The 15536-nt window shown below is 43.4% G+C and overlaps 1 protein-coding gene across 1 annotated transcript in view; it reads right to left on the bottom strand.

Moving 5' to 3' along the window:
• Nucleotides 1–14352, bottom strand: part of LOC132890280 (cytochrome P450 2J6-like) — a 30401-nt gene extending 16049 nt beyond the window's left edge. Inside the window, exon 1 of the mRNA XM_060927093.1 lies at nucleotides 14191–14352. Within this exon, the coding sequence (XP_060783076.1) occupies nucleotides 14191–14352 (162 nt within the window). The remainder of the gene's footprint in view (nucleotides 1–14190) is intronic.
• Between the last annotated feature and the right edge of the window lie 1184 nt (nucleotides 14353–15536).

Here is a 15536-nt window from a genome sequence, read left to right as displayed (position 1 = left end):
GGGGCAGGAAAATTGCAGATGGCAGAGATTTTTGCATCCAACGGACGCACCTTACCCCCTCCCACCAAGCGGCCAAGATAAGTAACAGTAGCCTTTCCAAATTCGCATTTTGCCAAATTGATGGTCAAATTTGCAGACGAGAGACGCCAAAACAGTTCTCGAATTTGGACAAGGTGACTGGACCAATCAGGGCTGTGCAATACAACATCGTCAAGATAGGCCTCACAATTAGACATACCCGACAACACTGTATTGATCAGTATCTGAAAACTCGCGGGAGCGTTACGCATGCCAAACGCCATTACGCGATAAAACAGAAAATCATCCGGTGTTACAAAGGCAGAAATTTCCTTGGCTCTGGCTGTCAACAGAATTTGCCAGTAACCTTTGAGCAGATCAAATTTGCTCACAAACACAGCTGACCCCACCCTGTCAATGCAGTCATCAAGCCTCGGAAGAGGATAACAGTCAGGTACTGTGACTGCATTGACACGGCGGTAATCAGTACAAAAACGAAACGTGTGATCAGGTTTAGCTACAAGAAGACAAGGAGAACTCCAGGGACTCAAACTAGGCTCAGCAATGCCATTCGCCAACATGTACTCCACCTCCTTCCTCAAAATCGCCCTCTTTGCAGGATTAATGTGGTATGGATGCTGCTTGATGGGAACTGCAGCGCCAACATCAATATCATGCTCGAGAACTCGCGTTTGTTTTGGTACATCGCCAAAGAGCTCAGGGAACTGGTTGACTATTTCCACTATGTCAGCCCTCTGTGACGGAGATAGGTGAGGAAGGTGAGAGTCAAGCACAGAAATCATAGCAGAATTGTTCAAGCGCCCCTCTACCACTGCATGACACGGGCTACTCCCAACGTCATCGTCCCCCTCTTCCACCGCAGAGATCAGCACCGCACCACTGGACAGCGCCGGATCAGCAGTCGGTTGCGGGTCAGGTGGCACAAGAGGAAGAGCAGAGGAGTCACGCTCATGAAATGGCTTCAACATATTCACTTGACATAAGCGCTTCTGACGCCTACGATCTGGAGTCGCAATCACAGTCCCGATCAGACACTCTTTCCAAAACTTCATATGGGCCGCTAAATCGAGCCTGCAAAGCAGACCCAGGAACAGGTAGCAACATCAGCACTTTGTCGCCCACTACAAAGTGACGATCAACAGCCTTACGGTCATACCACTGCTTCATTTTACATTGAGTTTGTCTTAGATGTTCACGAGCAAACTCACATGCCCGATGTAAACGATCGCGAAAGTCAGATACATGAGAAAGTATGTTCTAGTGGGGTCATCACTAAAACACTGTCATCTCTGTACAAAAGACCCAAACATGTTTTTAACTCAGATCTTTACAGAGATTATTAATGTTAAGGGTGTCAAATCTATGCCAGAAACCACAACAAACTCCACTTAACAGAACACACTGCAGTCTACAAACATGGCCACCACAGATTACAACACCTACACACCTTCACGTTCACAGTCACCGCATTTTTAACCATGCACACCTATCCATTACTTCACATAATCACAGCTCACAATATGTAGGACTCTCGCTACACACACAATTCTGAAGTAAACACTCTGTGTCATTGCCAGACTTTACCAAGACTTGACTGTTAATATTTCAGTACTCTGGTAGTACTTGACTTTGGTTGTTTCCTGGTTTTTGTGCTTTCATCTTGCCCTTGATGTATATATTACAGATCAAAACATTTCAACCTAGGTGATTTTTTTTTTTTTTACCTGGGTTAAAACACCATCTCCTTTGTGAAAGCTGGACAACCTGGGAAACCATCTGCAAGGATGGAGTCGGCCCTCCTGGATACTGCCCGGGACTGGAAAACACAGGTTGACCTAGGCCAAAGTCTCATCTTTCCGCCAGAAATAATCACAACTAACCTCAGGACAGACATGATCCTATGGTCAATCTCACAGAAGTCCCTATACATTCTGGAGTTAACTGTGCCATGGGAGGCTGCGATTGATGAAGCATATGAATGTAAGAGACTGAAGTATGCTGGCCTAGCAGGAGAAGCAGAACAATGAGGCTGGCGGACCAAGGTCCTCCTGGTAGAGGTCGGCTGTAGAGGGTTTATAGCCACCTCAACATCTAAGCTCCTGAAGATGATGGGAGTTCAAGGCCAGGCCCTCAGACAAGCAGTCAGGTCACTGTCAGAGGCTGCAGGATGAAACAGCAGCTGGATCTGCCTAAAAAGAAAGGATCCCATCTGGGCTGTGAAATGACTAGCAAGAGGGGTGAAAGCAGAGGGGAGCACACCTGGGACGCTGGGTGTCACTGTTGAGCCTTCTGGAGGTGTCATGGGCCTATCAATGAAATATCAATGAAGGAGGTGCCCACCTGATGACCCCGAGGAAGTGATTAGCCCCTTTTCCACTCAAGATTTCAGAGTGCTGATTTATCTGAGGGATTGAAACATCAAGTCCTATGAGCTCACCTTTAACCGAGTTCATAATTTGCAACCTTGGTAAAATTTTGGATTATCTAAGACAACTTAAAAGAGATTTTCCATCATTTCTTTTGCCTCTTTTTCTTCCATCCATTTCCTCTCTGTGTACATCTACCAAGTATTTCCTCTTATCTGTCTGTCTACCTATTCAGCATTTTTTTTACATATATTTTTTCATACTTAAAGGTAGACTGCCTTTCAGATTTTTCAAGTGGAGGTCATAAAAAAATTTTCCTGACACTCAATTATTTTTGTTTAGTGGACCAAAAGCTACTGAATTCGAATCACAGACATCCAATTTTATGAGTTTTTTTTTTACATGGAACAATTCATGAATTTGAAGCCATGTGGCCCTAAATTTTCCACTATTATTTCTTGCTTCACCAGGACCCAATAAAAGATACATCATGCATCACGTGGTGGGCTTTCCCTGTTCGCACAAGGCATTGTGGGATACAAATTTGAAACGGGAGAGAAAAATGGAGGACGCAAATGAAATGTGAAAGACTGACAACAGTAACAAAAAGCAAGAAGAAAAGACATTATGTTGCAAAGGAAAGGAAACGCAGGACCAAACTAATAAATATCAGCGGTCAGAGAGCACATCGGTGTGATCAGCTGTTCGTTTAGTGACAGAATGATGTAACTGTCAGTGCATGGTCAAGGTAAACCTGTAGATGGCAGTAATGCAACACTGTGGATGTCAGCTGCCATAAAACACAAAAGAAGAAGGTGGTAAACATGCGCATGCGCGCATGGACTTCCTCTGTCTGCTTGACTGCGCAAAGTGAGCAATTTCATGCACATTAGTTGCTAAGGAATGCCCTCAAATTAAATAACTTCCCACCCACAGAATAGCCTGATATTTTGTGAGATATTACAGAAATAAACATATGTCACAATGATCAAATTTCACCAATTTTATGAAATCAACAGGCCATCTAGCTTTAACCAGAATTCAAACTCAGAACCTTCTGATTCTTTACCTAACACCTTAACCACTAGACCAGCAACGACTGTGATGGAAAGCATGATATATATTTTGAACTTATTAATGAGTCCAGTCTTATTACATCCTCAAGTAGTTTAAAATACAAAGTCTTCTCAAATCCTAACCCGAAACCTAACCCAAGATAGAGTAAGTCTCCCTAATACAAGGAGCAAAATATGCACTTAGTTAAAAATTCTAACCTAGGTTCAACAATTCCACCTGACCTACAATTCTGACCTGTAACATATACTTCTGTTAGTTCATCATCATGTGATCCTTTCCTGATATTGACCTTGCCATTCATTAATGTCTTGGATTTGTCTGTTTTGAATCTTAATTTAAACACACACACACACAAAATCATGCATCTGTAACAGATTGTTCTCCAAATAAAGTAACGTTACATAATTATGTAATGGTATAAAAAAGATTAGAAAAGAAAATAATTATTAGACAGTGTGGCTGCGGGGGCATCTGTGTATGGAGAGCAAGGCCAGAGGAGGGGAGAACCAAAATTGATCACACCTGAGTTTGTGTTACATTACGTTACATTACATGGCATTTAGCAGATGGTCCTATCCAGAGCGACATACAATGAGTGCAAAAGCCAGGTACATGAAGTGCTGAACTTGTAGACAAGAAAGTTCTCGTGCCAACTGTAAAAATAACAGCAATATCTCATGTAATATGCTGTTGAAATACCAATACTCAAACAGCCAAGGAAAAAAACCAACCATATAAAGTATAACTAAATAGAAAACTCAAAAACAGCTAACCCTAGGCTAGACCATACACAGCCTGGGTTGTTCTAGACCAAAGCGCAGTTAAACAGTGGACAAGGAAGAAGGGGAGAGGTGCAGCCTGAAGAGGTGAGTCTTCAGTCTGCGTTTGAAGGTGGTCAAGGAGTCGGCAGTTCTGACCTCTATGGGAAGCTCATTCCACCAACGGGGCACCAGGACAGACAGCAGTCTTGAGTGGGCTGGGCAGGAGCAGAGAGGAGAGGCCAGGTGACCAGTAGTAGTGGAGCATAGGGATCTGGTTGGCATGTAGGGACAGATCAGTCTCAGGAGGTATGCTGGCCCTAACCCCTTGAGAGCCTGGTAAGCTAGCACCAATGTCTTAAATTTGATGCGAGCTGTGACAGGTAGCTAGTGCAGTTCAGCAAGCAGATGGGTGACATGGGAGGGCTGACATCAGTGTTAGACTGATGAGTGGGTGTGGCCCCTCTTCCTCTCCACTCCTGCCCAGCCTGCTCAAGACTGCTATCTGTCCTGGTTCCCCACTGGTGGAATGACCTTCCCACTGAGGTAAGAACTGCCAACTCCCTGACCACCTTCATGCACAGACTGAAGACTCACCTCTTCAGGCTGCACCTCTCCCCCACTTCCCTGCCCACTGCGTAATTGCGTATTGGTCTAGGCCAACCCAGGCTGTGTACTGTCTAGCCTGGGGTTGGCTATTTGAGTTTTTTCTCTTTGTCAGTTGATTTGTATGGTTGGTTTGTTTCCTTGGATGTTTGCCGAGTATTCGTACTTCAACAGAATATTATACTGGGAGGTCCAGACCAAGGTCACAACCAGTTCTGACCGAGGGAGTCGAGGTGGAGGCTGTGGATTCCTACAAGTTCCTCGGGCTGTGGCTGGATAGCAAGCTGGACTGGACTTGCAACACCAACCACTTGTACAGGAAGGGACAGAGCAGGCTATACTTCCTGAGGAGGCTGTGATCCTTTAACATCTGCAGGAAACGCCTGTGGATGTTCTGTCAGTCCATGGTCACCAGTGTCCTGTTTTACACCATGGTATGATTGGGGGGGGGGCACATCCAAGAAGGACACATCCAGGCTGGACAAACTGATCAGGCAGGTCGGCTCTGTGGTCAGCATGAAGCTGGACTCTCTGGTGACGGTGGCAGAGAAGAGGACTATGGACAAAATACTGAACATCATGGATGATGCCAGTCACCCTCTGCAAACCGTCATCAGCAACCAGAGGAGCCTGTTCAGTGACAGAATGCTCCTTCCCAAGTGCAGGACGAACAGACTTAAAAACTCCTTTGTCCCTCACACCATCAGACTGTACATCTCCTCTCTGGTGGGGAGGAGGGGTAACAGGCAGACAGAGAATGGGAAGGAGCAGTAGCCTAGCCTGACAATAAGCAATACTGGACAACGTGCAATATAATGCGCAATACCTCTTCTGTTGGATTTTTTTTTCCTTCCCCTTCCTCATATCTTATTCTTATTCTTTTTTATACAACCAATATGCCAAAAAAGTTCGGTCAAAGTACAAATTGTAAATAAAAACAGAATGCAATAATTTTCAAATCTCAAAAACTGATATTGTATTCACATAGACGACATATCAAATATCGAAAGTGAGACATTTTGCAATTTCATCCCAAATATTAGTTCATTTGAAATTTCATGACAGCAACACATCTCAAAAAAGTTGGGACAGGGGCAATAAGAGGCTGGAAAAGTTAAAGGTACAAAAAAGGGACAGCTGGAGGACCAAATTGCAACTCATTAGGTCAATTGGCAATAGGTCATTAACATGACTGGGTATAAAAAGAGCATCTTGGAGTGGCAGCGGCTCTCAGAAGTAAAGATGGGAAGAGGATCACCAATCCCCCTAATTCTGCACCAACAAATGCACATCATTGCATTCCATTTTTATTTACAATTTGTACTGTGTCCCAACTTTTTTGGAATCAGGGTTGTAGATTAGATAGAACTTTATTGATCCCTTTGGGTGGGTTCCCTCAGAGAAATTAAAAATTCCAGTAGCATCATTACAGGACAAACAGAAAATAGAAATAGAGAAAAACTTCTAGATAAATTAAATTAAATTAAATTAAATTAAATTAAATTAAATTAAATTAGGTATTTACATATACAAATACAACCCCGATTCCAAAAAAGTTGGGACAAAGTACAAATTGTAAATAAAAATGGAATGCAATGATGTGGAAGTTTCAAAATTGCATATTTTATTCAGAATAGAACATAGATGACATATCAAATGTTTAAACTGAGAAAATGTATCATTTAAAGAGAAAAATTAGGTGATTTTAAATTTCATGACAACAACACATCTCAAAAAAGTTGGGACAAGGCCATGTTTCCCACTGTGAGACATCCCCTTTTCTCTTTACAACAGTCTGTAAACGTCTGGGGACTGAGGAGACAAGTGGCTCCAGTTTAGGGATAGGAATGTTAACCCATTCTTGTCTAATGTAGGATTCTAGTTGCTCAACTGTCTTAGGTCTTTTTTGTCATATCTTCCGTTTTATGATGCGCCAAATGTTTTCTATGGGTGAAAGATCTGGACTGCAGGCTGGCCAGTTCAGTACCCGGACCCTTCTTCTACGCAGCCATGATGCTGTAATTGATGCAGTATGTGGTTTGGCATTGTCATGTTGGAAAATGCAAGGTCTTCCCTCAAAGAGATGTCATCTGGATGGGAGCATATGCTGCTCTAGAACATGGATATACCTTTCAGCATTGATGGTGTTTTTCCAGATGTGTAAGCTGCCCATGCCACACGCACTAATGCAACCCCATACCATCAGAGATGCAGGCTTCTGAACTGAGCGCTGATAACAACTTGGGTCGTCCTTCTCCTCTTTAGTCCGAATGACACGGCGTCCCTGATTTCCATAAAGAACTTCAAGTTTTGATTCGTCTGACCACAAAACAGTTTTCCACTTTGCCACAGTCCATTTTAAATGAGCCTTGGCCCAGAGAAGATGTCTGCGCTTCTGGATCATGTTTAGATACGGCTTCTTCTTTGAACTTTAGAGTTTTAGCTGGCAACGGCGGATGGCATGGTCAATTATGTTCACAGATAATGTTCTCTGGAAATATTCCTGAGCCCATTTTGTGATTTCCAATACAGAAGCATGCCTGTATATGATGCAGTGCCGTCTAAGGGCCCGAAGATCACGGGCACCCGGTATGGTTTTCCGGCCTTGACCCTTACACACAGAGATTCTTCCAGATTCTCTGAATCTTTTGATGATATTATGCACTGTAGATGATGATATGTTCAAACTCTTTGCAATTTTACACTGTCGAACTCCTTTCTGATATTGCTCCACTATTTGTCGGCACAGAATTAGGGGGATTGGTGATCCTCTTCCCATCTTTACTTCTGAGAGCCGCTGCCACTCCAAGATGCTCTTTTTATACCCAGTCATGTTAATGACCTATTGCCAATTGACCTAATGAGTTGCAATTTGGTCCTCCAGCTGTTCCTTTTTTGTACCTTTAACTTTTCCAGCCTCTTATTGCCCCTGTCCCAACTTTTTTGAGATGTGTTGCTGTCATGAAATTTCAAATGAGCCAATATTTGGCATGAAATTTCAAAATGTCTCACTTTCGACATTTGATATGTTGTCTCTGTTCTATTGTGAATACAATATCAGTTTTTGAGATTTGTAAATTACTGCATTCTGTTTTTATTTACAATTTGTACTTTGTCCCAACTTTTTTGGAATCGGGGTTCTAACCTAATCTAATCTAATCTAATCTAATCTAATCTAATCTAATCTAATCTCATCTAGTGTTATTCTGTCACTTGTTCAGTTGGCACTAGAACTTTCTTGTCTAGAAGTTCAGCACTTCTTGTTCATGACTTTTGCAATTGTTGTACATTGCCCTGGATAGGACCGTCTGCTAAATGTCATGTAATGTAATGTGTGGCTGTTTGTCTCCTCTTATTCAGTGATGACAGGAGAGGAGAGGGAGATTTGATGAGCAGAGCAGTGTGTGCATCTCAGTGTGTTTGTGTGCATAAGCTGAAAAGCAAAATAAGAAAAATAAAATGTCAACTAAAGTATCCTGCCTGTCCCAACTACAAACCATCAGTGGCGTAGCCAGGATTTTTTACATGGGCTGGCCAAAGGGGGGCCAAGGATATACATGCTGTGACTAAATAAGTGTGTGTGTGGTGGGGGGGGTTCATATATGAGAGAGAGAGAGAGAGAGAGAGAGAGAGAGAGAGAGAGTTAAGACAGTGCATGAGTGTTACATTTAAATATAAAAATTTAGTGCATGAGTTGTGTGTGTGTGTGTGTGTGTGTGTGTGTGTGTGTGTGTGTGTTGAGAGTGTATGAATGTTACATGTAAATATAGAAATGTAGTGCACAAATTGCGTGTGAGAGTGAGATAGTGTGTTAAGAGAGTGCATAAGTGTTGTGTATGAGTGAGTGTGTTACATGTACCGTAAATATAGAAATGTGGTGCATGAGTGGTGTGTGTGTGTGTGTGAGAGAGTGAGACAGACGGTGTGTTAAAGTGCCATTCCACCATTGGATGTATTCTTTGGCATAAAATACAATATATTTGATGACAACATGACTAGACAGAGAAATCTTTTAGCTTCAAAATGAAATATCAAACATAATTTTTTGACAACGACAAGTATATTAATTTTGCGACCAAAGTCACCTACCCTTTTAATTTCCGCGCGGTAGTGAAACGTGATGTCATCGGCAGGTTCCCCTTCTTGTGTACCACGTCACGTGTGACGTGTCACAGATTATCAGCAATGGCGGATAGAACGCGATTTCCACTTGTCGATTGCTGTGCCGATATTCACCATCGACCGTCTCCTTTGGGCATCACTTGCTATTTTCCTTCGCTTCTTTTCCGAAGCTGACAATCGCGTTCTATCCGCCATTGCTGATAATCTGTGCCACGTCACACGTGACGTGGTACACAAGAAGGGCAACCTGCCGATGACATCACGTTTCACTACCGCGCGGAAATTAAAAGGGTAGGTGACTTTGGTCGCTAAATTAATATACTTGTCGTTGTCAAAAAATTATGCTTGATGACCTTAATTCGGGACCAGGATGCTAACAGAAGAGTCTCCTGATTTAAGAGGATGCATTACTGGGATACAAATATACTTGTCGTTGTCAAAAAATTATGTTTGATATATCATTTTGAAGCTAAAAGATTTCTCTGTCTAGTCATGTTGTCATAAAATATATTGTATTTTATGCCAAAAAAATACATCCAATGGTGGAATGGCACTTTAAGAGAGTGCATAAGTGTTGTGTATGAGTGGTGTGAGAGAGAGAGAAGGGTAGGGGGAGAGTGTGTGTTGAGAGAGAGGGGTAGGGGGAGAGTGTGTGTTGAGGGAGAGGGGTAGGGGGAGAGTGTGTGTTGAGAGAGAGGGGTAGGGGGAGAGTGTGTGTTGAGAGAGAGGGGTAGGGGGAGAGTGTGTGTTGAGAGAGAGGGGTAGGGGGAGAGTGTGTGTGTGTGAGAGGGGTAGGGGGAGAGTGTGTGTTGAGAGAGAGGGGTAGGGGGAGAGTGTGTGTTGAGGGAGAGGGGTAGGGGGAGAGTGTGTGTTGAGAGAGAGGGGTAGGGGAGAGTGTGTGTTGAGGGAGAGGGGTAGGGGGAGAGTGTGTGTTGAGAGAGAGGGGTAGGGGGAGAGTGTGTGTTGAGAGAGAGGGGTAGGGGGAGAGTGTGTGTTGAGAGAGAGGGGTAGGGGAGAGTGTGTGTTGAGAGAGAGGGGTAGGGGGAGAGTGTGTGTTGAGAGAGAGGGGTAGGGGGAGAGTGTGTGTTGAGGGAGAGGGGTAGGGGGAGAGTGTGTGTTGAGAGAGAGGGGTAGGGGAGAGTGTGTGTTGAGGGAGAGGGGTAGGGGGAGAGTGTGTGTTGAGAGAGAGGGGTAGGGGGAGAGTGTGTGTTGAGAGAGAGGGGTAGGGGGAGAGTGTGTGTTGAGAGAGAGGGGTAGGGGAGAGTGTGTGTTGAGGGAGAGGGGTAGGGGGAGAGTGTGTGCTGAGAGAGAGGGGTAGGGGGAGAGTGTGTGTGTTGAGAGAGAGGGGTAGGGGGAGAGTGTGTGTTGAGAGAGAGGGGTAGGGGGAGAGTGTGTGTTGAGGGAGAGGGGTAGGGGGAGAGTGTGTGTTGAGAGAGAGGGGTAGGGGGAGAGTGTGTGTGTTGAGAGAGAGGGGTAGGGGGAGAGTGTGAGAGAGAGGGGTAGGGGGAGAGTGTGTGTGTTGAGAGAGAAGGGTGGGGGAGAGTGTGTGTGTTGAGAGAGAGGGGTAGGGGGAGAGTGTGTGTTGAGAGAGAGGGGTAGGGGGAGAGTGTGTGTGTTGAGGGAGAGGGGTAGGGGGAGAGTGTGTGTTGAGAGAGAGGGGTAGGGGGAGAGTGTGTGTGTTGAGAGAGAAGGGTGGGGGAGAGTGTGTGTGTTGAGAGAGAGGGGTAGGGGGAGAGTGTGTGTTGAGAGAGGGGTAGGGGGAGAGTGTGTGTTGAGAGAATGCATGATTGTTGTGTATGTATGAGTGTGACAATTATTAATCAATGTGTACTCCCACCAGTAACACACAACATCTCACACACATTAATGTAAACATCACGCAACATCTCTATATTTTCTCTCTATCTATCTAATATCTATCTATGTGTGCACACAGCACAAATCCCACTGTAGCCGGATATCTATAAAGACGCATATTTATCTATACGGTTGCATTTACATATAAACGAAGGTTTCAGTCACTGCATCTCATCATTGCTGAGGAGTGTGCTCCCATCACCCAATCAAGCATCCAGCCAGAGCAGGTCATGATATATTTTTTACCATATTAACATGCCATTGTTGTGTGTTATGCCTGATGTAAAGACTCTCGTCTCTGCGAGCCTACCACACAGATTTAATACTTGTCATTTTTAGGGCATACCTAACAACGTGTTTTCTTTCTCTCTCTCTTCCCCCCCCCCCCCCCCCCATCTGTCCCTCTGAGTTACATGTTGATCCTGGGATTGAGATGCTGGCCTCTTCTGCCCCTCGGACCTGCTTGATCCATCCTGGTGCCCTGTGTCTGGTCGGAGTTTTATCGCCCCGCTCCTGTGAAGGACGGCCCCATGAGGACAGTTGAGGGTTATACCTGTTAAAACTGTTAATATTATAGTCAGGCTGTCTGTTGTTGCCCAAATGAGGATGGGTTCCCTTTTGAGTCTGGTTCCTCTCGAGGTTTCTTCCTCATGTCGTCTGAGGGAGTTTTTCCTTGCCACCGTCGCCACAGGCTTGCTCATTGGGGATAGATTAGGCATAAAATTAGCTCATGTTTTAAGTCGTTCAAATTCTGTAAAGCTGCTTTGCGACAATGTTTATTGTTAAAAGCGCTGTACAAATAAACTTGATTTGATTTGATTTGAAAACGGATACTTTCGAAAACCCTGGGCAGAGTGGAGATTTCTGGAAACTCGGGAGATTTCTGGAAACTCTGAATTGTCTGAGGACAGAATTGTAACTGTATGTCTACAAAGTGAGAAAACTTGAAGAGAGTATAAGAGATGAATAACTTACATCCCAAATTAATCGCACGTTCACGTAGTTCGTAGGTTGTTCTGTTGTCGGACAAGAGCATGACTATCTGATACCGCCACCGTCACGACAACCTGCTCATCCACCTGCTGCTTGAATGCGCCAAATGTTTGTGTGCTACGGTAATATGCATCCCCGCAGAAACCAAATAGGCGGAACAAAAATCCAGCAGGCGGAACTAACATTTCGTGGGACATATTGGTTTTATAAATTTTATTGTCCGGCCCTGGGGTGGCCAGGGCAGGGCGAAGGCGTGCCCTGGGGTGGTCACGGCCCCCCCGGCCACCCCTTAGCTCCGCCCCTGCAAACCATTCATTAAAGGACATGGGACATGAAACATAAATGCACGCTGTATCAGTTTCTTTCCATTAAAAATATTAAATAATTGCATCAACAAATACAAAATTATCTATTAAATTCAGCAAAATCGTTATATTCGTGATGATTATATGGCATTTCTGCTCGAGCTCCGATATGCATATTTTACAACCAGAAGAGCTGCTGTCACGTGATCATACGTCACAAAAACTTTCGGGCACAGCACAAGCGGGTAGATGAATATGGAGAAGTGAATGACAAGAAAATTGTTTTTATAGTCTTTAACATACATTAAACATCATGGTGTATTGTGCTGCTTATGGTTGCAATAATTCCAATGGGAAATGCCCTGGAGTAAGTTTTTTTGCATTCCCCAAGGACCCGAAGCTGAGGAAAGTGTGGGCTCACTACTGCCGTAGAAAAAACTTTGTACCTACTGTTTCCCACAAACTGTGTTCGGACCATTTCACTGAGGATTCTTTCAACATTAATACTCAGGTACTGAGCGATATTAATTGCCAAATTTTTAAGAGGTTACTTAAAGATGGAGCCGTTCCCAACGTCCCAATTCAGGAACAAGATGGTGGAGTGAAACCCGAAGTGCTACGGCTACCACGAGGTGCATTCGCTAAGCGACTGAAAGCCGAGGTAAGGATTAGTATTATAATTTTGGGTGTATCAATTATTGATTATCATAATTCTGACTCATCTCTTTCGCCAAACGGCGTAGTGTTGTTGGCTGTGTGATGGCGTTTCGCCATTTTGAATGTTTTCATCTCGGACTCTGGAAGCACTGTATCCAGGGTTCGAATTATAAATTTGACCCTATGGGGGTCTCTATTTAAAAAAAAAAAAAGCAATGCATACTCGCTCTCCTGGACCAGCGCACTTTTGCGCACTGCAGTGCACAGCTTTCACACACAGGTGCGCACATGCACGCGCACACACACACACACACACACATGGTGTTGCATATATATATATTGTTAAACAAATTTTATATATATATATATATATATATATATATATATATATATATATATATATATAATTATATATATTGTTAAACAAAGGAAGATCATTGTGAGATAGAGGACAAGTCTTCTTCGGACTTAACTTCACATTCGATTTCACAGGCTGCAAATTTCAGTTTGCGCGCATAGTGGTGTGGTGGTGAAGTACAGCCATACATGTTGCGGTTTAATAACACGTTCAATACAAAGTTATGGCTGCATGGTGATCAGAAATGAAACGAGTTTTATTTATATTTATATGGTGATATAGGCTATTCAAGCTTATTATGGTGATATATGACGTATTTGAGAGACTTCCACAGAAAATTAAGTTTGCTTCTTTCATGGGAGCCTGAGGGAATGGGAGCTCAGCTCCCATTGGCTCCCACGTAATTCGAACTATGATTGTATTTCAATCAATCTCGAAAAATATCAGCAAAAAACAACTAGCTTGCAACGGACTTTAGCTAGATCTATGATGAACTTTCAATGTATGATACAAAAATAATACTTCTTTCAACAGATCATTAGCCTTTGAGCAGAATTGTTTTTAACTTACCAGGAAGTGTTATTGAGCCGACCGCTTTCAGTTTGATGGGGATTGAATGAACTCTCACTCTCAGAATCATCTGACCCGTCAGAGTAAAGACAAGATCTATGTTCATGTGAATTTCCAGCTATCGGTTCGAATTGATAGGGTCTAACTTCACATCTCTGTGAAACATCGGGAATATCACTGTCGATGGTGTCCATTTCGGTAACCTGTTTACATTAGATACCCAAGCGCTGGCTCCTTGGAAAGTTTTTGTGACGTCACAGGTCACGTGACCACCTAGCTCATTAACGAATCATTGTTTTACGCTGATGTATAAAAAAGTTGAATAATGTGATGAGTTTCACATTTTTGACACCCTGCAGTGATTTAGATGGCATTTCTTATGTCCTTTATACATAATTATACCCAGAAAAAAATCCATGTCCCATGTCCTTTAACTGCTTACACAAATGATCACATTTTTAACAGATAATATGAAATTGTACCTTCTCAAAGTCTTTCAGAGGATTTTTCATGTTAAAATGAAACAAGTTTCCGAATATAGGAATAGGTTGTGGTCCAGGAGGGAAGTTCTTGGGTCTCTGGATCCTGATGAAGAGGAAGAGGAGGCAGACACAAACAGCAGCCAGAATCCAGGAACCCAGCATGATGACTGCTGTACTGCTGCTCTATACTCTACGAACCTCTGGAATGACAGGTCCTTATAGCAAAGAGAGTTTGTTAATCATTTACAGAACAAGGCAGCACGGTGGTGTAGTGGTTGGCACTGTTGCCTCACAGCAAGAAGGTTCTGGGTTTGACCCCAGTGGCCAATGGGGGCCTTTCTGTGTGGAGTTTGCAGATTCGATTAGATTCGATTAGATTAGATTCGATTAGATTAGATTAGATTAGATTAGATTAGATTAGATTAGATTAGATTAGATTAGATTAGATTAGATTAGATTAGATTCAACTTTCTCATTGCACATGTGACAGGCACAAAGCAACGAAATGTAGATTGCATCTAACCAGAAGTGCATAGCAGTAAATAACAAGTGTAATATACATAAATATAAATGTACAGGAATTACAAGGTATGGAATGGTATAATGAAAGCGGCTAGAGATAATGATAATGAGATGAGATATTTACAGTATGTTCAAAATGTGCAATATGAATGAATTATAGTGCAATAGTATGATATATAGATATTTGCAGTATACAAAACACGGTATGAATAAACAGTAGTGCAAATAGTGATAGTACAGTGAAATCAGTTCAAGTCAATTCAGTTTGCTCGGGGGGGTTGAGCATGTGTGTGTGGAGGGGGGGACCGTGGTGGGGTGGAGTTCAGCAGTGAGACAGCTGAAGGAAAAAAAACCAGTTCCTGAACCTGGTGGTTTTGGTCCGAAGACTCCTGTAGCACCTTCCAGAGGGCAGGAGAGTGAACAGTTTGTGTGCTGGATGGCAGGAGTCTTTATTGATGTTTATGGCTCTCCTGAGACATCGCTTCCTGTAGACATCCTCAATAGCAGGAAGTGAGGCTCCCATGACACGCTGGGCAATTTTCACCACCCTCTGCAGTGCTTTCCGGTCCGAGACAGAGCAGTTCCCATACCAGACTGTAATACAGTTGATTAGGATGCTCTCGATGGTACAGCAGTAGAAGTTCACCAGGATGTCTGAAGAGAGGTGGTTTTTCTTCAGAGTCCTCAAGAAAAAGAGATGCTGGTGAGCCTTCTTGACCAAGTTGGAGCAGTTGGTTGTCCAAGTGAGGTCCTGCGAGATATGGATCCCCAGGAATTTGAAGCTGGTCACACGCTCCACTGCTGCACCATTGATGTGGATGGGT

Source organism: Neoarius graeffei, chromosome 8 (genome assembly GCF_027579695.1).
Source record: "Neoarius graeffei isolate fNeoGra1 chromosome 8, fNeoGra1.pri, whole genome shotgun sequence".
Taxonomy (NCBI): domain Eukaryota; kingdom Metazoa; phylum Chordata; class Actinopteri; order Siluriformes; family Ariidae; genus Neoarius; species Neoarius graeffei.
This window is presented reverse-complemented; position numbering and strand designations above follow the sequence as displayed.